The 20,240-nt window shown below is 41.4% G+C and overlaps 1 protein-coding gene across 5 annotated transcripts in view; it reads right to left on the minus strand.

Annotated features, from left to right (window-relative positions):
- gabbr1a (gamma-aminobutyric acid (GABA) B receptor, 1a) overlaps positions 1–20,240 on the minus strand; it is a 128,280-nt gene that overhangs the window by 18,456 nt on the left and 89,584 nt on the right. For all 5 annotated transcript variants that reach the window (XM_085292710.1, XM_085292711.1, XM_085292713.1 and 2 more), the window contains 3 exons: positions 14,240–14,390; positions 8,038–8,170; positions 494–610 (listed from right to left, as the gene is read on the minus strand). In XM_085292710.1, the coding sequence (XP_085148836.1) occupies positions 494–610; positions 8,038–8,170; positions 14,240–14,390 (401 nt within the window). The remainder of the gene's footprint in view (positions 1–493; positions 611–8,037; positions 8,171–14,239; positions 14,391–20,240) is intronic.

Raw genomic sequence — 20,240 nt, forward strand, 5'->3', positions numbered from 1 at the left:
ATATTCATAAATATTCCATAAATGGCTTAATCTCTTATTCTTCTGATTAGGTCTTAGAAATTCCCACAACACATCACAGACTGGCAATATCTTACTGGCTGCAGGATACACTATCTTTAAAGAGGGTAAAAACTAACACAAACACAGAACTAGATACAAACTCTGCTCCAGCATGCAAACAAATGTGATGACGAGGGAATCGGGAGCTCAGACTCTTTCGTCTCCATGTGTGCTTTACGTGTACAGTATCTGTATCAGTGTGTGTCCAACCCTTATCCGTGCTCTCTGCTAGTGGATGATGCAACGCTCGCCCCTCAGAAGCTTATGTTACTACGAAGGCTGCACAGTTTTTTTTAAAGAACTTTTTTATCAGCCGGTGCCACACACGCCGCGTAGCCTGTGCCCGCCATCCCATCCTTTCTCTGCTCTCCGGAGATGCCCGAGAGGCTAATCCCAACCGCCCTTGATTCCTCTCCGCCTCCATCCTGCTCACCTTCTTCTTCTCCTTCTTCTCATCCTTCTTGGTGAAGAGGGTGTGGACCCACCAGATCTTGGTGAACATGCTGCCGTACGCCAGGCTAAAGCCGAGGCCGAGGAGCCACAGGCGGAACTGCAGGAGAACAGAGAGGAGCAAAAGTGGAGTAGAGAAGGAGGAATGAGAGGATTAGGCTCGAGGAGAGGATTTTCATTTTAAAATACCTTTATTCAAGGATACGGCAAAGTTTGGACATGTTTACTCATTCACAGGTTTTTCATTACTTTTAGATTTTATACACTTTAAGAAAAAAGCTATTGAGCAGCACATTTGAATTATATCACAAGTTAAAAAGAAAAAACTTCAAAGAGATTCTTTGAAGCAGCCAATTTTTAGTGTAATCTTTGCACTCTTCACTCTCTTAACTAGCTTAATGAACATTTCCAAACAGAAGTTTTCATACATAGACCACTTATTGACTGCTCTTCCTTCACTCTGCGCTTCAGTTCATCCCATCTCAGCTGGGTTTAGGTCGGTAATGGTGGAGGTCACAGGATCTGATGCCGCTTGAGATAATCACCTCAGAATTATAATCAAACTAGTCCTTTTTCACATAGTACTTAAAGGAAATAGTCCCACTTACTTTTAGAGCGTTATTTTATTTATATTTGTCTATTTTAGTTATTCGCACTGACGCAACCGAGTATCACGCAGATTTTGTACTCGGGAAAGCTTAAGGACTAATATGGCTAATGTCAGATCCAGATGCACCTTTTAGGTTTCCATAATGTTTGAAAACAGCTCAAACAGCCGTCACTGAGCCTACAGTTGCTGTTTTTGTTCATTGTTCTGCTTTCAGAGTAATGATGCTTCCATCCAGCTCAAACCAGAGAGGTCAGTGTGCCTCTGCAGGGTGCTGCGGTAGCCACACTGCCTTTAATTGTGAATGAATCTCCAGCAGTGTTGAGAGGAAAGCCCCCTACACCAGCAGTCTCCAAAGTTTTTTGCGCCACGGACCGGTTTATTCCCGACAATATTTTCATGGACCGGCCTTTAAGGTGTCGCGGATAAATACAACAAAATAAAACTAGTACTGGTACCGAAAAAAAGAAAATTTATTCATAACACACATGAAAAGACCCAGGAAAACCGAGTAAACGATAAAAACGATAACAAAATAACGCTGAAAACCGATAAAAACCCTGAAAAGCATACATTTCACACCTGAGCCTCAACTCTCGCGGCCCGGTACCAAAGACTGACGGACCGGTACCGGTCCAAGGCCCGGGGGTTGGGGACCGCTGATTAAGAGGACCCGAGGGAAGCTCGGAAAGCTAAGCAGAAGTTATTTGGAGAGGAGAGTGACTGCCGTTGGTTGAAAAGACAGGTAAAAAAACTTCAGTGGTGTGGAAACATTATGGGTTCGTGGAGTCAGACGTGGATCAAGTAGACACAGTGTGTAAACTTTGCAACAGTGTCGTAGCTGCACCACAGAGCAACACTGCAAAGTTCACTAAACATAGATGTTTACATTTTTCATTGATTTTTTATATTGCAAACATTTGCACTGTTATCAGTATTTGCACACTATTTTATATTATTTTTTAAAGTCATTATTCAACACATTGTTATTGTTAAATAAATATCGTCAAATAATCGAGATCTCAATTTCAGTGAAAATAATCCTGATTATCATTTTTGTCATAATCGAGCAGCCCTATCTCGAGCATAGCACAGAGCAGCTTAAACACTATGACCAGTATTAAACTTACCAACTAGAACCACAGAAGAATCCCAGTCTGTTGGAAAAATGTGAAATAGTTGCAACTTTGTGTTCAACTACACAAACATATAAACCAGATTGCTGTTGCAGTCTATCAGTTTTCTTCCTGTTAAAGGGAAGTTTTTTCTTCCCACTGTCACCAAGTGCTAGCTTGATTGTAGGGTATTTATTTTACAATATAAAGCACCTCGAGACGACTACTGTTGAGATCTTTTGCTTATATAAAGAAAACTGGATTGAATTAAAGCACTAAATAAAATAATGACAAATTTTCTGTATTTGCATCTTTCATATATGGAGATCGGTGCCTTTGTGCTGCATGGGGACGTTTGAGTTAAGTGATGCTTGTTAAGAATTCCAACACGGCCATTATTAAATAACAACGAAACAAACAAAATCTTTATCTTAATGGAAAGAAAATCCCATTAAAGCTGTATATGGCTCTGTGTTTTCATTCTTTAAAATCCAACACATCCACAATAGGAGGAGAGGGACGAGTTAGCAAGAGGAGAGTAGCAGAGAGGGTGAGATGAACAAAAGAAAAAAGGAGAATGAGAGAATGGGGGTAGACAGACACACTGATAGATATATAAGGGGAGAGTGGGAGAGTAAAGTATGGGGTGCAAAAAAGATAGATGACAAGGTGAGATGCAGAGAGCGGGCAATAGTAGGGGAGAGATAATATGAATCCCAAGAGATGGCGAGATTGCAGGAACAGAAAAAAGGAGAAGAAGGTCAGAGGCAGAGTGCAAGAGAGAGGCAGAACAAAGCATGAGAGGGAATAACTGGACAGGGACAAAGAGCAGAGAAGCGACAGAAATGGAAATCTCCGCCTGCTACACAAAGGCTCGACATGGGTGACAGAGACATACTCCCACTCCTCATTAGCGCTGGGATCCCATCGTCTGTGCCATCCCGACACCCAGAAAGTCGTGGCCGCAACAACGAATGCCAAAATCATTTCAAACGCTTAATGAATTTTGACAGTGTTTAAACTTTGGTCGTCTTTCATGCGCTAAATAAGCACGATCAAAACCCTGAGCTGACTGCTGTCTGGTTTGCAGGTGTGCGCGTGCCACAGGCGACGAATATCACAGCTGTCCGTGCGTCATGACACCTAAACGTGGGCTTGCTTAAAGTAGACACAATTTCACAGAAGGGTAGAGCTTTACTAAACCTGACAGCTGTATCTGAAAAGTGCAAAAACATAAGCAAATGTGTTAAACAGATGCATATAAACAATCCTGATTTGAGAGCTCATGCAGCTGGACCAGTCACTTCCAATTCATGTTTCCAGAAACTATGTAAAACTTTCCAAAGAGGATCCTGGAGGATCTGGGACTAATAATGGATTGGATTTATATAGCGCTTTTCAAGGCACCCAAAGTGCTTTACAATGCCACTATTCATTCACTCTCACATCCACACACTGGTGGAGGCAGCTACAGTTGTAGCCACAGCTGCTCTGGGGCAGACTGACAGAAGCGAGGCTGCCATATCGCGCCATCGGCCCCTCTGGCCAACACCAGTAGGCAAGTAGGGTAAAGTGTCTTGCCCAAGGACACAACGACCAGGACAGAGAGCCCGGGGATCGAACCGGCAACCTTCCGGTTACAGATATGCTTCCCAACCCCCTGAGCCACTAAAACTATATCTGTGTAATTCACTTCCCTGTGTGCACGCAGCAACATGACAGCTTTAATTAAATGCTGAAACAAGAGAGGGAAAAGCTATTTAAACCATGTGACACCCTATTTATAACCTGTGAAAGGTAATTCAACAAAAATAACACATGCACACCCAAAGAGCACGTTATTAGTCCACTTGCACTGTATAACAAAAACCGTCTTCTGGACAAAAAGTGTTTTTTTCCCCCTTGATCCTCAAAGACAGAGAAAATACCTGCAGGCCATTTAATTAGTTACACCTTGCTGGTAACAGGTTGGTTTCAATTCTTCATGGCATTGATTCAACAAGCGAGCCTGAAACGTTCCTCTGAGGTTTTGGACCATACTGACACGACAGCATCACTCAGTTAAAAAAGATTTGTTGGCTGCACATCCATGATGTGAATCTCCTGTTCCACCACAGCACAAAGGTGCTCTATTGCACTGACTGGATCGATCTGGTGACCGCTTCCCCAGTAAGAAAATATTAGCACACCTTTACACCACCGACAGCCTGAACTGTTGATACGACACCAAATGGATCCATGCTTTCATGTTGTTTTTACCAAATTCTGAAACTACCTTCTCAGAGCAAGCGACGTTTTTCCACTATGAAGCTTGTACGCAAGATTAATGCAGATCTGTAATCACTCATCTGCTGCTAGTCTATTATTTAAATCACTTTCGCTTTCCCGCGCTGTCAAACTCGGTGCTGACATCATTGCTCTAGTCCAATCATCTTCTTGCCGCCTTGTTCTCAGCCGCTGCTGTGCATGCATTAAATCTCAGAGCTCTTCTGTCATCCTCCCTTTCGTACTCCCTCAGAAAAGCAGGACTCTCCACACTTCACCTCACAACTTTCTACAGAGGCACCATTGAAAACATCCTGACACAAGGTTTTACAGCTTGGTTTGGCAGCTGCAAGTCCTGCGAGAAGCGTTAACTTAATAGGATAGTTAAGACTGCCAGGAGGATTGTTGGTGCCCCTCTCTCATCACTGGAGGAGATCTACAAACAGCGCTGCATACGCAGAGCTATCTCCATCATCAGAGACCCCCACCACCCCTCCCATGGCCTGTTCTCCCTCCTGCCGTCTGGCAAGAGGTACAGGAGCATCAGCTGGAGAACCACCAGGATGCTGGAAGGGTTCTTTGCACAAGCCGTGAGACTGATAAATGGACTGTGCCCTGTTCTACTGGGATTCTGTTCAATTCGATGTGTTGTGCATCCAGAGATGCTTTTCCACGTAACTTGATTGTAGCGATTCGAGTCTACGTTGCCTTCCTATCAGCTCCAAGGAGTCTGGCCATTCTCCTCTGACCTCTGGCATCATCAAGGCATTTTCACCCAGAGAACTGCTGCTCACTGAGTTTTCTCTTTTTCAGAACATTTTGTAAACCTTACAAACCTTACCGGTTCAGATAGAGGGGGAGGAGGTGGAGGTGGTCAACAAGTACAAGTACCTCGGGCTGTGGGTGGACAATAAACTGGACTGGTCATGCAACACAGAGCACCTGTATAAAAAAGCCCAAAGCCGACTGTACTTCCTCAGGAGGCTGAGGTCTTTTAACATCTGCAGGAAGCTCCTGAGGATGTTTTACCAGTCGGTGGTTGCTGGAGTACTTTTCTATGCTGTGGTGTGCTGGGGGAGCAGCACAGCAAAGAAGGACTCATCCAGGCTGGAGAAACTGATCAGGAGGGCTAGCTCTGTGGTCGGCATGAAGCTGGACACTCTGGTGACAGTGGCAGAGAAAAGGACATTAAAGAAACTGATGGACATTATGGACAATGCCAGGCATCCTCTGCACACGGCCATTAACAACCAGAAGAGTCTGTTCAGTGACAGGTTGTGTCACGGTCCTGGGTCTCCTGACCCAGCGTTTTTAGTTCTTTGTGATTTTTGTATTATTGTACTTGTGTGTGATTTATTCTATGGCTTCTAGTTTTGATCCCTTGCCCTTCATGTCTCTCTGTGTCCCCTCTGTTCTGTGTAATTGTGTCTTTGCATGTTTGAGTTTCTTGTTTTCTGTCACTCTGCATTGTGCATTATGTTCTCATGGTTGGTTTTTTGTTACTCTCTCTAGTCTAGTCTCTTGTGTTCCCAGCTGAGTATTTCCCTGTGTATTTTGGTTCTTAGACCTCTGCCTTATGGTTTATGTCTCTGTATTTCTTAGTTGCTGTCTCCACTGTGTCAAGTTCGCGTCTCTGTGTGATACTTCCTGTTTTACTTTGATGGTCCGTGTCTCATGTGAATGCGTCCTGCTTTGCTTGTCTCGTCAGTCCTGATTTCTCCCAGCTGTGCCCTCCTTCTGTGTCTCATTCCCCTCGTTACTTCCCAGTGTATTTAAACCCTGTGTTTCTCTGAGTCAGTGTTGTGTCGTCCCTCTTGCTGTGTGGATCTCCCTGTGTGTCTCTCTGTGAGTTTTCCAAGTTCCCAGTTTAGATTAGTTTGTATGTTTTTCCCCTGCCAGCAAATAAAGCTGAGTTTTGAGTTCACCTCCCTGAGTCTGTGAGTCCTGCACTTTGGGTCCAACTCCTGCCTGCCGCACAGCGATTCATGACAGGTTGCTTCTCCCAAAGACAAGAACTAACAGACTTAAAAACTCCTTTGTCCCACACGCCATCAGACTGTTTAACTCCTCTCTGGAGGGGAGAGGGAGGGGAAACAGGAGGACAAAGGAGGGGGGAACAACTAAGCTGTAGTGCCTCTTCACCTCACTGTGCAATACCTTTTGTGCAATACTTTTGTAAATAGTCAACAGTGCAATAGACTCAATACTTGAAATGTGCTATTCACTTGTATTTTTATTCCTATTTATTCTATTTATCCCCTTCGTATATTTTATTTATATTGTCTCTGTATTTATATATGTGTGTGTGTGTATAACTCTGTAACTTCTGTCGGTGCTGTGCTTTTTTGGAAATCGAATTTCCCAGAGGAACCCACCCGAGGGATTAATAAAGTTCTATCTAAGTTCTAATCTAAGACATTATGTAGGAAAATCCCCGTAGATCAGCAGTTTGTGAAACACAGACCAGTCCATCTGGCACCAACAACCTTTCTGATGCTCAGTCTGAACTTCAGCAGGTCACCTTGGCTATGCACTGCTGCCACATGATTGGCTTATTAGATATTTGTCTTAGTGAACAGTTAAACAGGTGTGCCAAATAAAGTGGCCGTGTCCTGACACTACTAACCTACTAACTAGTTTCACATTGTTATCAACAATCAGAATTAAAATATTCTTAAACCAACCAAGTAATTTTTATGCTAGCAGGGTGATGTGTTGGATTAACTATAGCATCCCAGCTGAATTTTGTTTTTATTGATTGTTTTTTATTCTGTCTATACGTTTATCACCTGTTCCTCTATCGATGTCTCTGACTGAAGGAGGTGAGACTCAGTTCATTTTGTGAGGAAGATGAGTGATTTTTTCCCCCCCCCCTTTTTAACAAGAACACACAGGGCCTGAAGAAAAAAACCACTTCATGTTGGTTTCACTTTTCACTCCTCCCTGAGTACATCACCTGGAAAAGTATCACACATTAAAACAGAATTTCACTCACCAAAAATAGAGCACATTCTTGGAAGCTCTGTTATTAAAAATTACACGCACGGCAACCCAAATTACTGGTCTGCTCTAAAAAGAAGCAACAATGCAAAGCACCCTCAAACACTTCAATTCTGCAACTCCAGTGAGCTGAGGAGAAGTGTAACAGCTTCTAGAGGAAACATCGACCCGTCTGTCAAAGCACACGTGAACTTTAAGCCTTAATAAAAGGAACATTAAAAATATATATCCCCTGCACCCCTCACACATACAGTTATGAAGCTGTAAATTAACTATAGAGTCCTGAGCTACTTTTGTGCACTTCTGATATAAAGTTGGGCATTTAAAGTCCATGAGGATTGTTTTACTTTTGGAGCCACTCAAGAAAGTTTTTGGCCTCATTTTTCAGTCCAATAATGTGTCTTGTTGATGCTTATCAAGTTCTCAGCTACTGGTATCACATCACTAGAAAAATATATTTGTAGCTACAATAACACGATTACTCCTCTTCACTTCTGGCTACTACTTGCCCTTCCCTCCCTGTGTCGTTTTCTTTGTTACCTGGCAGACGACGGGGAACTGAGACTTCTGGACATGGTGACCATCAATCCCCAGCGGGAACACAGCAGCGAGCGCCATCATGCAGCCCACCGCTGTCATGTTGTTCAGGTAGGGCTGTGAGTTCTGGATGTACCTGAAATTGTAACAGATTCACACAGGAACACAAATAAAGAGAAAAAAAACACAATAAGAAAAAACATGTTTCAGCTTAAAGGTAGATTCAATGAATTTGTAAGCAGGCGATAATTGTTTTGTTGCGAGCTCCAAGAAAGCTCATCTTTTTTTTGTAGGTTTTTTTAAATTAAAATGTTATCATCCTGATTTGCTTGTTTGGACGGTCTCCTGGCGTGTTCATCACACTGAGAAGGTCCAAATATAGAAACACTCTTCCTCCCCGGGCATCTCCTTTGATGTGTGATTGGCACTCATTAGTCTAATTAGTGCAGACAGAAGGCGACGTCCTATCTTCTGTGAGCAGTGCAAGAGGACAATTTTAGGTGAGGCATTTTTTCACCATACAGCCACAAAGAAAAAAAGGTTATTTGTTGTGTGCACGGCATTAGATGGATAAAATACAGGAAAAATCATTAGTCTGCTTTGTAGAGGTTTTTATCACAAACACACAAACACAAAAGGTCAGGGTGTTTTCTTGCTGTATCTTCACAGGAAAGATTGCCAAAGAGAGAATGACTCACTTCCTAGGGATCACAGATACCTGTAAAAATCTAACAGTTGAGTACTGTCTGATTTAATTGAGGGGATTTAATTCAATAACCTTCTAAACAGAGTTTAACATTTGCCACAGTAGCAAACATTCCCCGTGGAGGTGCACTATTTACCTCTCTTTCATGAAGTAAACACTTTTTATTGCCAGTGTGTGAACAGACTGTTCAGCTTAAAAACTCAGATCTTCCCTCCACAGCATGGCTTTTGTCCCGTCTTCCTCCCCTCGCCCCCTACCGGTCACGGCAGACGGCCGCCCATCTCTGAGCCTGGTTCCGCTGGATGTTTCTTCCTGTTAAAAGGGAGTTTTTCCTTCCCACTGTTGCCATGTGCTTGCTCAAAAGGGATTGTTTGATTGATGGGGTTTTCTTTGTATTACTGTAGGGTCTTGTACCTTACAATATAAAGTACAATAACCTCCTAAGACCCGAACTCTTTCATGACATGCATATTTAATTTCTCTTTGCTATTTCGGCTGATTGGGACCTGATGAATGTAAAAACAAAGAATTATCTTTTTACCAAATTTTGCGCTCCAAGGGCCTGATATCCACATATGAGCTCATTCGTTTTAAATTTTGATAGAACAGTGGCAGCATAATGTCCTCGTAAGTGTATATCAGGCCCTTGTAGAGCAAAATTTAGTAGTGTGGTCTAGACAACCCAGAGTGTGATGTCTGCATGTGTAGACGCCAGGTCCTAGGAGGTTTCAGCCAACTGCTGTTGTGCTTTGGTGCTACAAAATAATTTAACTGAATTAAAAAGGTTCTCTTGGTCGCCTCCATAAGCCTGTGGACTGACTCGTTCTTCACTGGGGTTTCTATACATGTAATTTGATTATCAGAATTCCTATGGAAGCAGTACATGTGTACTTTGTAGTGGATCTGAGGCTGGATTTACCTCATTTTAAGACCTGCTAAGGACCACATGACTTTTATTATGGTATGAAAAACCTGGAGTACTTTCTTTTTACCATTTCTGCATTTGTTGGTTTCCCAGTTATACAACATACATGGCATCCAGTAGTCAATATAAAACAGTGGAGCCTAAGAGTAGGATAGTGTAATCGGTGCTAGCACACACACTGCATGTGAGCATAAGCTGCACCCAAATGCAGGCAACACTGCTGAATACGACTAATAACAATAGTTTTCTGGAAGCTGCACAGTGTCTTTAAGCTCTCCGCGGTCTACACCCTGCTTTGAAAAATCAGATGAAAGTTTTGCCTCTGCACTGCAGCTGCAGCAGTCATATTTAAAAACGATAGTGAGTGTGGGAGAAGAGACAGGAGCTAAATGGACAATCAAGAAGAAAAAACAGGCACAGTGATTTCTCTCTGTTCAAGACAATGTGTTTATTTAAATTCCTCCAGGGACCTTCTCAGCATTATAATGTTCCCAAGAAGAGATTTAGTTTCAATTTAAGAGTTTTTAATATATTCTGCTCAGGCTGCCGATCCCCTGCAGCAGAGTGTGCACGTTTGACTCTTTTATCCCATTGACCTGCCCTTGCACATCCCCGGGGGGCCGCACTGCTTATTTACAGCACAGCTCCACACTCATGTAGAGCGCATACAAACATACATTCACATGTACACTCTCTGACTCGCTAACGAATGCTAGAACATCTGAAGTAACCTTTCAGTCTGTTATATACCATTGACGTATGAGGTGCTGCGGGGGTTATTCTCTGACATGAAGTGTTGCTTTCTCCTTTTATTATGCACAGCGTTGAACTGCTGCTTTGAATTATGATTGATTGAGGCCAGTGTTGGAAGAAAAACTGTCATTTTTTTCCCCTTCTGTGCTCGATTTTTATCTCTGCATGACTGCTCTCACACGATAACAGTATGTGACACCAGGGAGCATAAATATATAGATCAGAAGCATTAGAGTGCTGCACAGCCTGCTGTCAGTCACCACAATTTGGTTTCTGTATCCTGCGCTAATGCAAAATTACCCATTTAATGAGTCAGTATGACTTTGTCGTTTGCTTAAAAAAAGCCTGTGCCAACCAGAACTGGGCCAGAACCAATGAAACAAATATCCAGGGTTTCAGGATGCAAATCCCTTACAAGAAATGTTAACCACTAATCAAATATAAGTATTTTTCCTGTTGCCTGTAGTGCTGTGTTTCCCAGTATTGGAGATCGTGTAGAGATGTCTGCCTTCCGATGAATGTAATGGAAATAAATTGTATTTGCCTTGTGGTGCTCAGAGCAAGAAAACACTGAAAATCAGTAGCTTTTCAGTCTCTTTCCTGAAAGCAGAATCAGTTCGTTGGACGATGTTTGAAAGGTTCCAGAAAACACAATAATGACTTTACTTCAGGTGAAAACTGTAAACTACCAAGTACATGCCAACCTCACAGCAGTAAGTTATTGGAACATACACTATATATAAAAATGTGTGCAGCCACTGTGACACTGAGTCTGAGAATAAACTTTAATCTGACTGTATTTCAAAACCAAACATGACAACAGATGGATCTGACTGTGAGACCAAGGATGCAGGAAGCTCATTGGCTAATTCTCCTTCCTGACTGTAATAATTACCAAAGCGTTATAAAATGTACTCCATGTTGATTTTTTTATATCCTGAAAGTTGCGATTGAGCGCATAAAGTCATCAGCCAAGTGTTTACTGAGGTCAAAGAGTCAATGAGCTGAGGGCTGTTCTCTCTCGATTCTACTGGAAGCTTTTTTCAGCCAGGGTGGAATATATGAAAAAGAATGCAGGCGCTTCAGCTTTAAGACCTATGTCCTTTAAACCAGTGGTCCCCAACCCCCGGGTCTCGGACCGGTACTGGTCCGTGAGTCATTTGGTACCGGGCCGCGAGAGTTGAGGCTCAGGTGTGAAATGTCTGCTTTTCAGGGTTTTTATCGGTTTTCAGCGTTATTTTGTTATCGTTTTTATCGTTTACTCGGTTTTCCTGGGTCTTTTCACGTGTGTTATGAATAAATCTTCTTTTTTTTGGTACCGGTACTGGTTTTATTTTGTTGTATTTATCCGCGACACCTTAAAGGCCGGTCTGTGAAAATATTGTCGGGCATAAACCGGTCCGTGGTGCAAAAAAGGTTGGGGACCGGTGCTTTAAACTATCTTAAACTATAATTTCGCCCAAACTCTGAATGCTTTGCAGCTTTATTTGAAGCAACAGAAATAAAGCATGGCAAATACTACATCCATGTTTATAAGATGGCCTCTTTGACCTTTGAAAAATGGTTCTGTTTTTTTTTTTTCTCATAACAAATATTGCTTGAAGCCAGTACAGGGTGTTTCAGGGATGAAGATGTTAACTATACATGTAAGTGCCTCCACGGGATTCTCATGGCTGATCACATAAAGTCCATTTTGACTGCTCAGATTAAAGATGCACATCTAAATGGTCTGAATGGAATGAGTCCATGTGATCTGTGCTGTTCACACCACTCTGCATTTGGGAAGGCTGGACTAGTGTAATTCCTTATTATCCAGTGGTCCTAGGAGCTGAACTGAAAGAGAGATTATACGTCTCGTTTATTAGCTTCTCTTTATTGGCTCACTGTTAAATTGAATTCCTTCTCCTTGTGCTCAAAGTGCTGAATGATTAGCCAACACCATAACTTCATAGTACCATTTTATCCTAATAGAGCACTTTGCTCTCAGACTGCAGGTCTACTTGTGTTCTTAGAGTTTCTCAAATTAAAATGGGAGGCAGAGCCTTCAGCTTCCAGGTCCCTCTCCTGTGCAACCGACTCCCAGTTCAGGTTCAGGAGACAGACACCCTCTGCTTTTAAGAGCAGGCTTCAAAATGTCCTTTTTTTAAAAAAAAAAAGCTTATAGTTGGGGGGTGGATCAGGCGACCTTGAACCATCCTTTAGTCATGCCGCTAGATGGATGTGCTTTTGGGGGACTTCCCATGATGCGCTGAGCACTTCACTCCCCAGGTGTTTATATGGCATTATTGCAGCTCATGTTTGTTGTTTGTGGTTTTTGTACGCTCTAAAATTCAGCTCAGTGAAAAAACCCAGATCTGAGTCACTTTTTCCTGCTCTATAAACGCAGCTGAAGAGCAAACATCTGTTTCTCCGTTTGAGGCGAACCAAATTAACTGAACTACAGGTGTGAAATCACCTGGAAGGTCAAACATTTGCTGAACTTTATTGTAGCTGCAGCTGAGACATCGAAAGGTCAGACGTGTCAGATTCAGTTCGTTGGATTTCTCGTCTGTGATTGCTTTTGACTCATTCGTTGTTTTAAGGTGGATTGATTTTGGAGTTTTGTCTCCTAACAAGGCAGCTGGTGCAAACCTGTTTTGTGAAAACATCTTACTGAATATATTTGATTTGATCTGACTCGCACTGTTTTGGCTGCTGAAAGCAGCCCGTGGTGAAATTGTCTTTGAAATATAATCAAAGGTGGAGGAGGGCCTGATTGGCACACTCGAGTCAGCCAGAGATCCTCAGAAGAACAAACCTCTCCAGCTTTCCAAAGAAAAAAATAAATAAGTAAATCTCCTGATAAGCTTGTGGACTTGTGGGACTGTAAATCACTTTGACCCAGGTCAAACATAAAAATACTATGTTAAAGAGACCTCAGAGATATCCTCCACTGGCTTCACAGACATGTATTAAGCTCATAAATCCTAGTTCAAAAGGCAGTTTTTTTTAAAGTGAATTTATTTGCATTTGCTCTAGAGCTACGTTTAAGCTGTGACAATGAAACCAGCAGCAAGATAGCAAAAAAAGCCATGCCCAAACTGGAGACACAGCATGCCATTCATTTACATTAACCTCAAAGGAGAAGAAGATCTCTGAGAATTATTTTGAGCTCTGTTTTAAATCCAAGAAAAACTCAAAGTCACGCTTGGAGTGCAAACACAGTGAGTGATGAGGTCTCTGTGAGCAGCAGGAGGTTGACTTTTGTGTAACAAAGCTGTCTCTTGAATCTTTGAGACATGACTCTGTCGGTCCTCATTAGTTTCGGCTGTTTGACCATTTCATCTGTAACTCCATCTTAAAAGGAAGATTTTCCTTGCGTGACTTAACCACAGCTAATTTCAAGATCCAAACTTTGTGGCATTAACAGTCTTTAAAACCTAAAAACAATTAATTAAGTAAAGCATGAAAACAAAATAATTACTACACTTGAAAAGCTGACACTATAACATTTTGGATTTATTTAAAAATCGAATTAAGTCTCAAAATTGTTGGAGCATAATTTTTCTGTTGAGTTTTAGAGTAAAACATACAGTTATTTAAAAATGTCTGGTGTGCTCACAAAGGCACTTATTTATATTCAAACACACTTTCACTGACACACACTTGAATCCAAAGTAAACAAGTAAAAGGCTTGTGCAGGAGAAGCAGCTTATACAATGACCTCTCCAAAAAAACTCAAAGCAAGATAAACAGAACGACAGTGAATGCAAAATAATAAGCGAAGACTACGAGGGGAGAATATTTCAGGCTATGTGGATGTCGAGTGTTCGAGGACTCACCGGACATTCCCGTTATAGATGTTGAAGGTTAGACAGACGATGCCGAGCAGGATGCCGAGGCCGGCGAAGACAGACACGGCTGCAAACAGCTTTTGAGACAGGTACCTGTATTCGTCAATCACCACTGTCCGATCGGCCGGAGGCCCAGCACCTGAACAGAGAGAGAGAAAAGAAATAAAGGGAGGGAAAATGCTTCTACTGCTCGGATACTCCCAACATCCCATTAATGAGACAATAACCTTTAAAGACCTCCTTTACTCACAGCTTCAAATAATTACCCTTGGCAACTGGGTGAGGGCCGCACTGGGTTGTACTGTCATCCAGAGCACTTTAAGGATGATGATACGATGTTCTTTATATGTTAGATGTAACTCTTTAACAACAGCTCCTAAATATGTAGCTTAATACTTCTTTTAATACTTTTCACAGGCAGTTACATCCCAAAAAGCATTGATGGGAAAAACTTCAACCTCATAAATAATAATAATAATAATGGATTGCATTTATATAGTGCTTTTCAAGGCACCCAAAGCGCTTTACAATGCCACTATTCATTCACTCTCACATTCACACACTGGTGGAGGCAGCTACAGGTGTAGCCACAGATGCCCTGGGGCAGACTGACAGAAGCCAGGCTGCCATATCGCGCCATCGGCCCCTCTGGCCATCACCAGTAGTCAGTAGGTGAAGTGTCTTGACCAGGACAGAGAGCCCGGGGATCGAACCGGCGACCTTCCGGTTACAGATACGCTTCCCAATTATTTATTGTATAACTACTGTAACGATTTGTACTTTGGTGTATTTACATGCTTGACTTTAAAGTAAAAAACTCTTACCTGAAAAGTGAGTGATGTCACAAGAAACATGCTTAAAACTTGCCTGTTTCCATAGCTACCCCCTCATAACAACTATATTTTTGCTGATTCCAGCTTCTTAAATGTGATGATTAGACATGTTTAGATGAAAGAGCCTTCTCTCATAATTGTGTCATTTTAAAGATTAAACAATGAGTCCATTAATCATGAAAACAGTCATTTGTTTAATTGGCTGGGAAATAACCGCTCATTGCTATTCCACTGCCCTTCCTGCTTTTATTCTGTGAACATGACCAGTCAGTGCCGGTGATGATTGCACAGTTCATTTCAATTTCAGATGCCTGACTAACAGAGACTTCTTGTTCTATGTGTGCATCGGAGCAAATATCCTGGTTAAAAGCAAATTCATGGTTCCTTATATTTGCAACGGATGCCAAGACAATGGCAACCAAAGCAGCGGTTCTACACATCCTCGCTAAACATGAATGAATGTCTCAATACACGACTGCACAAACTGCTCGAGCAGCATTAAGAATCTAATAATTAAAGTACCATTTAGTGTTGTTAAGTAGAAACCATAACTCCTGATAACTTTTCATAATGACTGAGTCACTGAAGCTTCTCGGGCTGATTCGATGCATTTTTAAAGACAATTTCTATCGCCTTTCTATCTTTATTAGATAGATTCAGTAGTTACAGAAAAGGGTGAAAGAGAGCAGGAGAAGAACCGTGATTCAACATTCAGTGTTAAAAGATTTGTTCTTAAACACAAAATTACATTCAATAATGCAGCAGTATCTAAAGTGAAGTGTCATCTCTGCCTTCATGCTCACTCGCTCTCACAAACTGCTCCTTTGTTCTCTCTCTCTCTCCTTCTCTTATTTAAAGGAGTCTAGAAGCAGGTGAAATGTTTAAACATGAATAACATGAATCCTGAGTGTCTGATGGGCATTTAAATAAGGTCAGAAAGCCATACTTAAATTAGGATGAAGCAGTTTAAAGTGCCACTGGTGAAACTTTGTCCCAATACGATGTACCACGTCAGCATTCTGAAAACCTGACAGGTGCACAGATGTTGCAGAGACTGATGATTGTGGTCAAAAACATCATCATCAGTTGGAATAGTGACAACAGGTAAAAGAATACCACGATAAGACAGCTTAAAGCTTTTAATAATGCTTTTCTTTTTTTAAAGCATACATTATAAATTATAACCTCCACACCAAGAGCTGCATGGCAGCACGATGTTTAGCACTTCTGAAGCAAGAAGGTTCCTGGTTTAAATCCAGCGTCTGGCCGAGGCCTTTCTGTGTGGAGTTAGCGCGTTCTCGCTGCCTGACTTCCTCCCACAGTCCGACGTCATGCAGTTGGTGGCGTGATGCTTTTAAATTCCCCCCGAGGTATGAATGTGCATGATTTTATTAACTTACAGTGTCAGTGTGAGGTAGTGAGATTGTGTGGTTATAATTTATACTTTGAAAACATTTTTGTCCACCTGTCATTTATTCAGGTGAGTATTTTTGAACTAGTTGAATAATATTTTGAGCTAAATGCATTTTTCTAGATCAGACCATGAAAACAAATCATGGAAGAAAATCATGGAGGCCACAATCTCAATATCTGTCCATCACTGAAAAACCCTGAAAACCCCCCCAAAACATGCTGTGTTTTCTTGAAAAAAGACTCTCAGTCTCAAGCATGTCACTTGGTGCTGATAGAAAAGTTCTTTCATTGTTCAGGTAGTCATGACTCAACATGCCACGTAATCATATGTGCTGCTGTGTGTGGAAGTGCCAAAAACTGCAGTTCCTCTAATGGCCGTTTGGCAATGGCACAAAATACAAGTCAGTCCCCATAGACATGCATGTTAAAATGCCCAACTTTGCAGTATTGAAAATCACATACAGATAAACAGTTCTGGGGTGTGTGGATAGATTCCAGTTTTTAAATGAGTCAGTCCAGTTTTTTGATGGTCAGTGCACCGGACCTTGTTGTGAAAAGGTTATCTTATCACATTTTCATTGTTCATGGCCAAAAGCATTCATAGTCTCAGTCAGAAACCATGGTTAACTTTCTAACATGCAGCACACCATTTAAATCAAATATCATGATGATAAGAGCACCAAACAGCACTGACTTCATTAGACCAGCAACAAACACCAGTGAGTAACAGTGGAGGCCACAGAGGAGCTAGCATTTGCTCAGGAAACAGAGCCGAGGAGAGGAGCGGGAGCCAGAGACGACAACAGAATGCCATTTAAGTTCAAAATAATTCCTTCACCAGTGCTTCGCTCGACCCAGTAACCACAGCTTCACTGCACCTGTGTGAGTGACTCAGTGTGACTTAGCGGGATTGAAGTGGAAAGTATGTCAGAGAAGTTGCCGCAACAGCAAGAAAAACGCTGCTAGCTGCGGTCACCTTACTTAGTCATCCACAAAAAGGGGGAATGTGGGTGCAGTGAAGTAGTTACTGAAGGAGAAGTGAGCCACGATACACAGCAAAGCGAGTTAGTAAACCAGCTTTGGTCCAACTCTGCATCAAATCATTCGACAAACAATATAAAATACAGTGAGATGCAGACCATCTAGGAAGTTTGTGTTTCAGTTGTGGTTGGTTCATTTCTTGTAGTTTCTCTCTAATTAGCTGTGCATGTCTGAGCGTTACATACATACCAAGCTCACTGGTGTTAGCTGATAGCTAGCACTCCACCCTCTCATCTAAATATTACACCGTCTGGACTCAAAAAGTTCATCAAGTGCTACAGTGTAAAGTCCACCAACCAATGGGCTGGCATCATTATGTCGACGTCCATCGTGTAAATAAAGTCTAAAGTGAAACTTGTGGCAGAAAAAAAAAATGTGTCCAGGTTCAAATTCAGAAAGAAATCCAGCCATTATTTAAAAAAGTGACAGAAAGCCCAGCAGCGCTGTCCTCAGTCAGGAGATTGATACCTCAAGAGGTCGGCTATTACCCTCCCCCTCCCTGTAAAAGTGTGAATAGGTGTGGTTACAGGTTATATGTTCTTAGGGTAGTGGTGATAATGGATCTTTCAAGGAGACAGTTTAGAAAATAGAGTACTACATCTGAGTTTGTGCTCAGTCTGAGCTTTTACTGCCAGTGGAGCAGACAGTGCTACGTGATAGCGTCTCATTCTCGTCTGTACTCACCAGATTTTTCATTTTGTGATTTAGCTCATCTCCAAAATGTAAAAGTTAATGGTGTTTTAAAAAGAAAAGCTGATATAAAAATCAGCATTATCCTAAAAATAAAGACGGGATAACCGAGCTTCTAAGAAATAATCACTCTAGATGTTGAAAATGTCGAACTGCTGGAAAAGTGTGTCATTTTTATTTATTTCTTTTTATCCCTGGAGGAAGGACACGTCGGCACTTGCTCTACTTTTTTCCACCTACAGCTCTATTCAGTTTTATTTATATGATACCAGTAGACAGGGATGCTTCTCTCTTCAGTATCTATTTTTTGGGGTTAATGGTCACACAGTGTCACATTCTGTCATGCCAGTTAACACAGTTTTTCCAGTAATGGGTTTCAATAGGAAGTATATTTGAAGCATGTATTTTGTCTAGAGAAAGTGTGTGTGTGTCAGCAAAGCTTTGAAAGACAACAACTGTATTTAAATCCAAACCAGCATCTTTTCCCGCACTGGTGTTAATGGCCAAGCAATCAGTAACCTATGACATCATGAAGGAACATGAACATCCCTCCAGCCCCTCTAATCTAAATCCAATCCAGAACATATTGATTTTACATATATGGACACAAATCAGAAGATGAAAGAACAGATAGCAAAGGTTGTGCTCAGATACATGAAATAATCTTTGACAAATCATGTTGAGGAAGAAAAATAAACAAGACTGATTATTTCACAAACTGCCTTCACACCAAAAAGAATACTTACCGACCGGTGCCGCTGTTATCAATGATCTGCCTTCTAATTTATATATGCATATGTGACCACACACAACACTTAAACACACACACACACCACAGGACGCACTCCGAAGCTACCCTGCAGCTTCACAAGTACTCTGTATAATCTGCACTGGTCACTTCACTTTATTGTTATCGATATTTATATTTAAAAGTGCAATACTGTAATTTTCTGCTGCTCATTCCTGTGCAATATCCCATCTGCCCTCCCGTCATATTTCTTTTCAAGATTTTCTTATTTAATCACTAGTGTACATATATTTATATTTATAGATACATATATATTTAGTCGTCTTTTCTCTTTTACCATGTCTCTCTAATATTTTGCTCCTTACTATTTTTCTATTTTTTTTATTATTTTATTTTATTATATTTTCTCCTACTGTATCATGCTGCTGAGTGACTGCTGCTCGTCAAACACATTTCATTGCAATGTTGACCCTGGGCTAACTTGCATATGACAAATAAAACTGAAAACTGAAACACACATCCATCTCAAACACATTAAGCAATGAAATAAATCAAAGATAGAATCTGTTTTGTTAGAATTTTACCTTCAAGATATAAAAATCATAATTGTGCAAAAGGGGCTACAGGGCCACTGCATAATGTTAGCTTATAACCAGATGTTGGTGTTGTTCAGCTGGATTTTGTCAGCTGTCCAGAGTTGGGGGGTCGCTAGAATATTAGGAATAAATAAGCGTGTTTTTCCATGTTAGAAACCTGACTTTACTTTTGAGGTTTGGGGTGAGGAGGAACAGGATGATGTGACATGAAGAGGATAAAACACGGGTGTAATACTTCATATGTTGAGTCTGAAGGTGCAGGGATGATTTAAATGTCCCTATTTATGCGCTCCTATTTACTTTTAATGGATTAATTATGAGTTTATGAGAACGCATCAGTTTGCTGGAAGACAATTATACACTAATCTATGTATATTTATGAGTAGAATATCTGCTTTTTACTCTATTAAATAACCACAAAAAATGACTGACTGCACATTTAAGATTAAATGACTGTTTTCTGAGCCTTTCATCAGCCTCCTAAAACCTGCAGCGCGACATTCATTCACACCAACTTCAACACAAGAAAGCAGGCTTCTCTTTTCTTTCTGGATCCAGCGATATCTGCCATGTGCAGCCAACTGAAACACACTGACTGTTTGAAAACGTGCCTCGGTATCCTAATTTAATCAAAGTCTCTCTCCTCCTTATGACAGTGATTTCTGCCC

The sequence above is a fragment of the Mchenga conophoros genome, linkage group LG11 (genome assembly GCF_057382185.1).
Source record: "Mchenga conophoros isolate Kocher_MC1m ecotype Shallow Benthic linkage group LG11, M_conophoros_male_GT1.1, whole genome shotgun sequence".
Taxonomy (NCBI): domain Eukaryota; kingdom Metazoa; phylum Chordata; class Actinopteri; order Cichliformes; family Cichlidae; genus Mchenga; species Mchenga conophoros.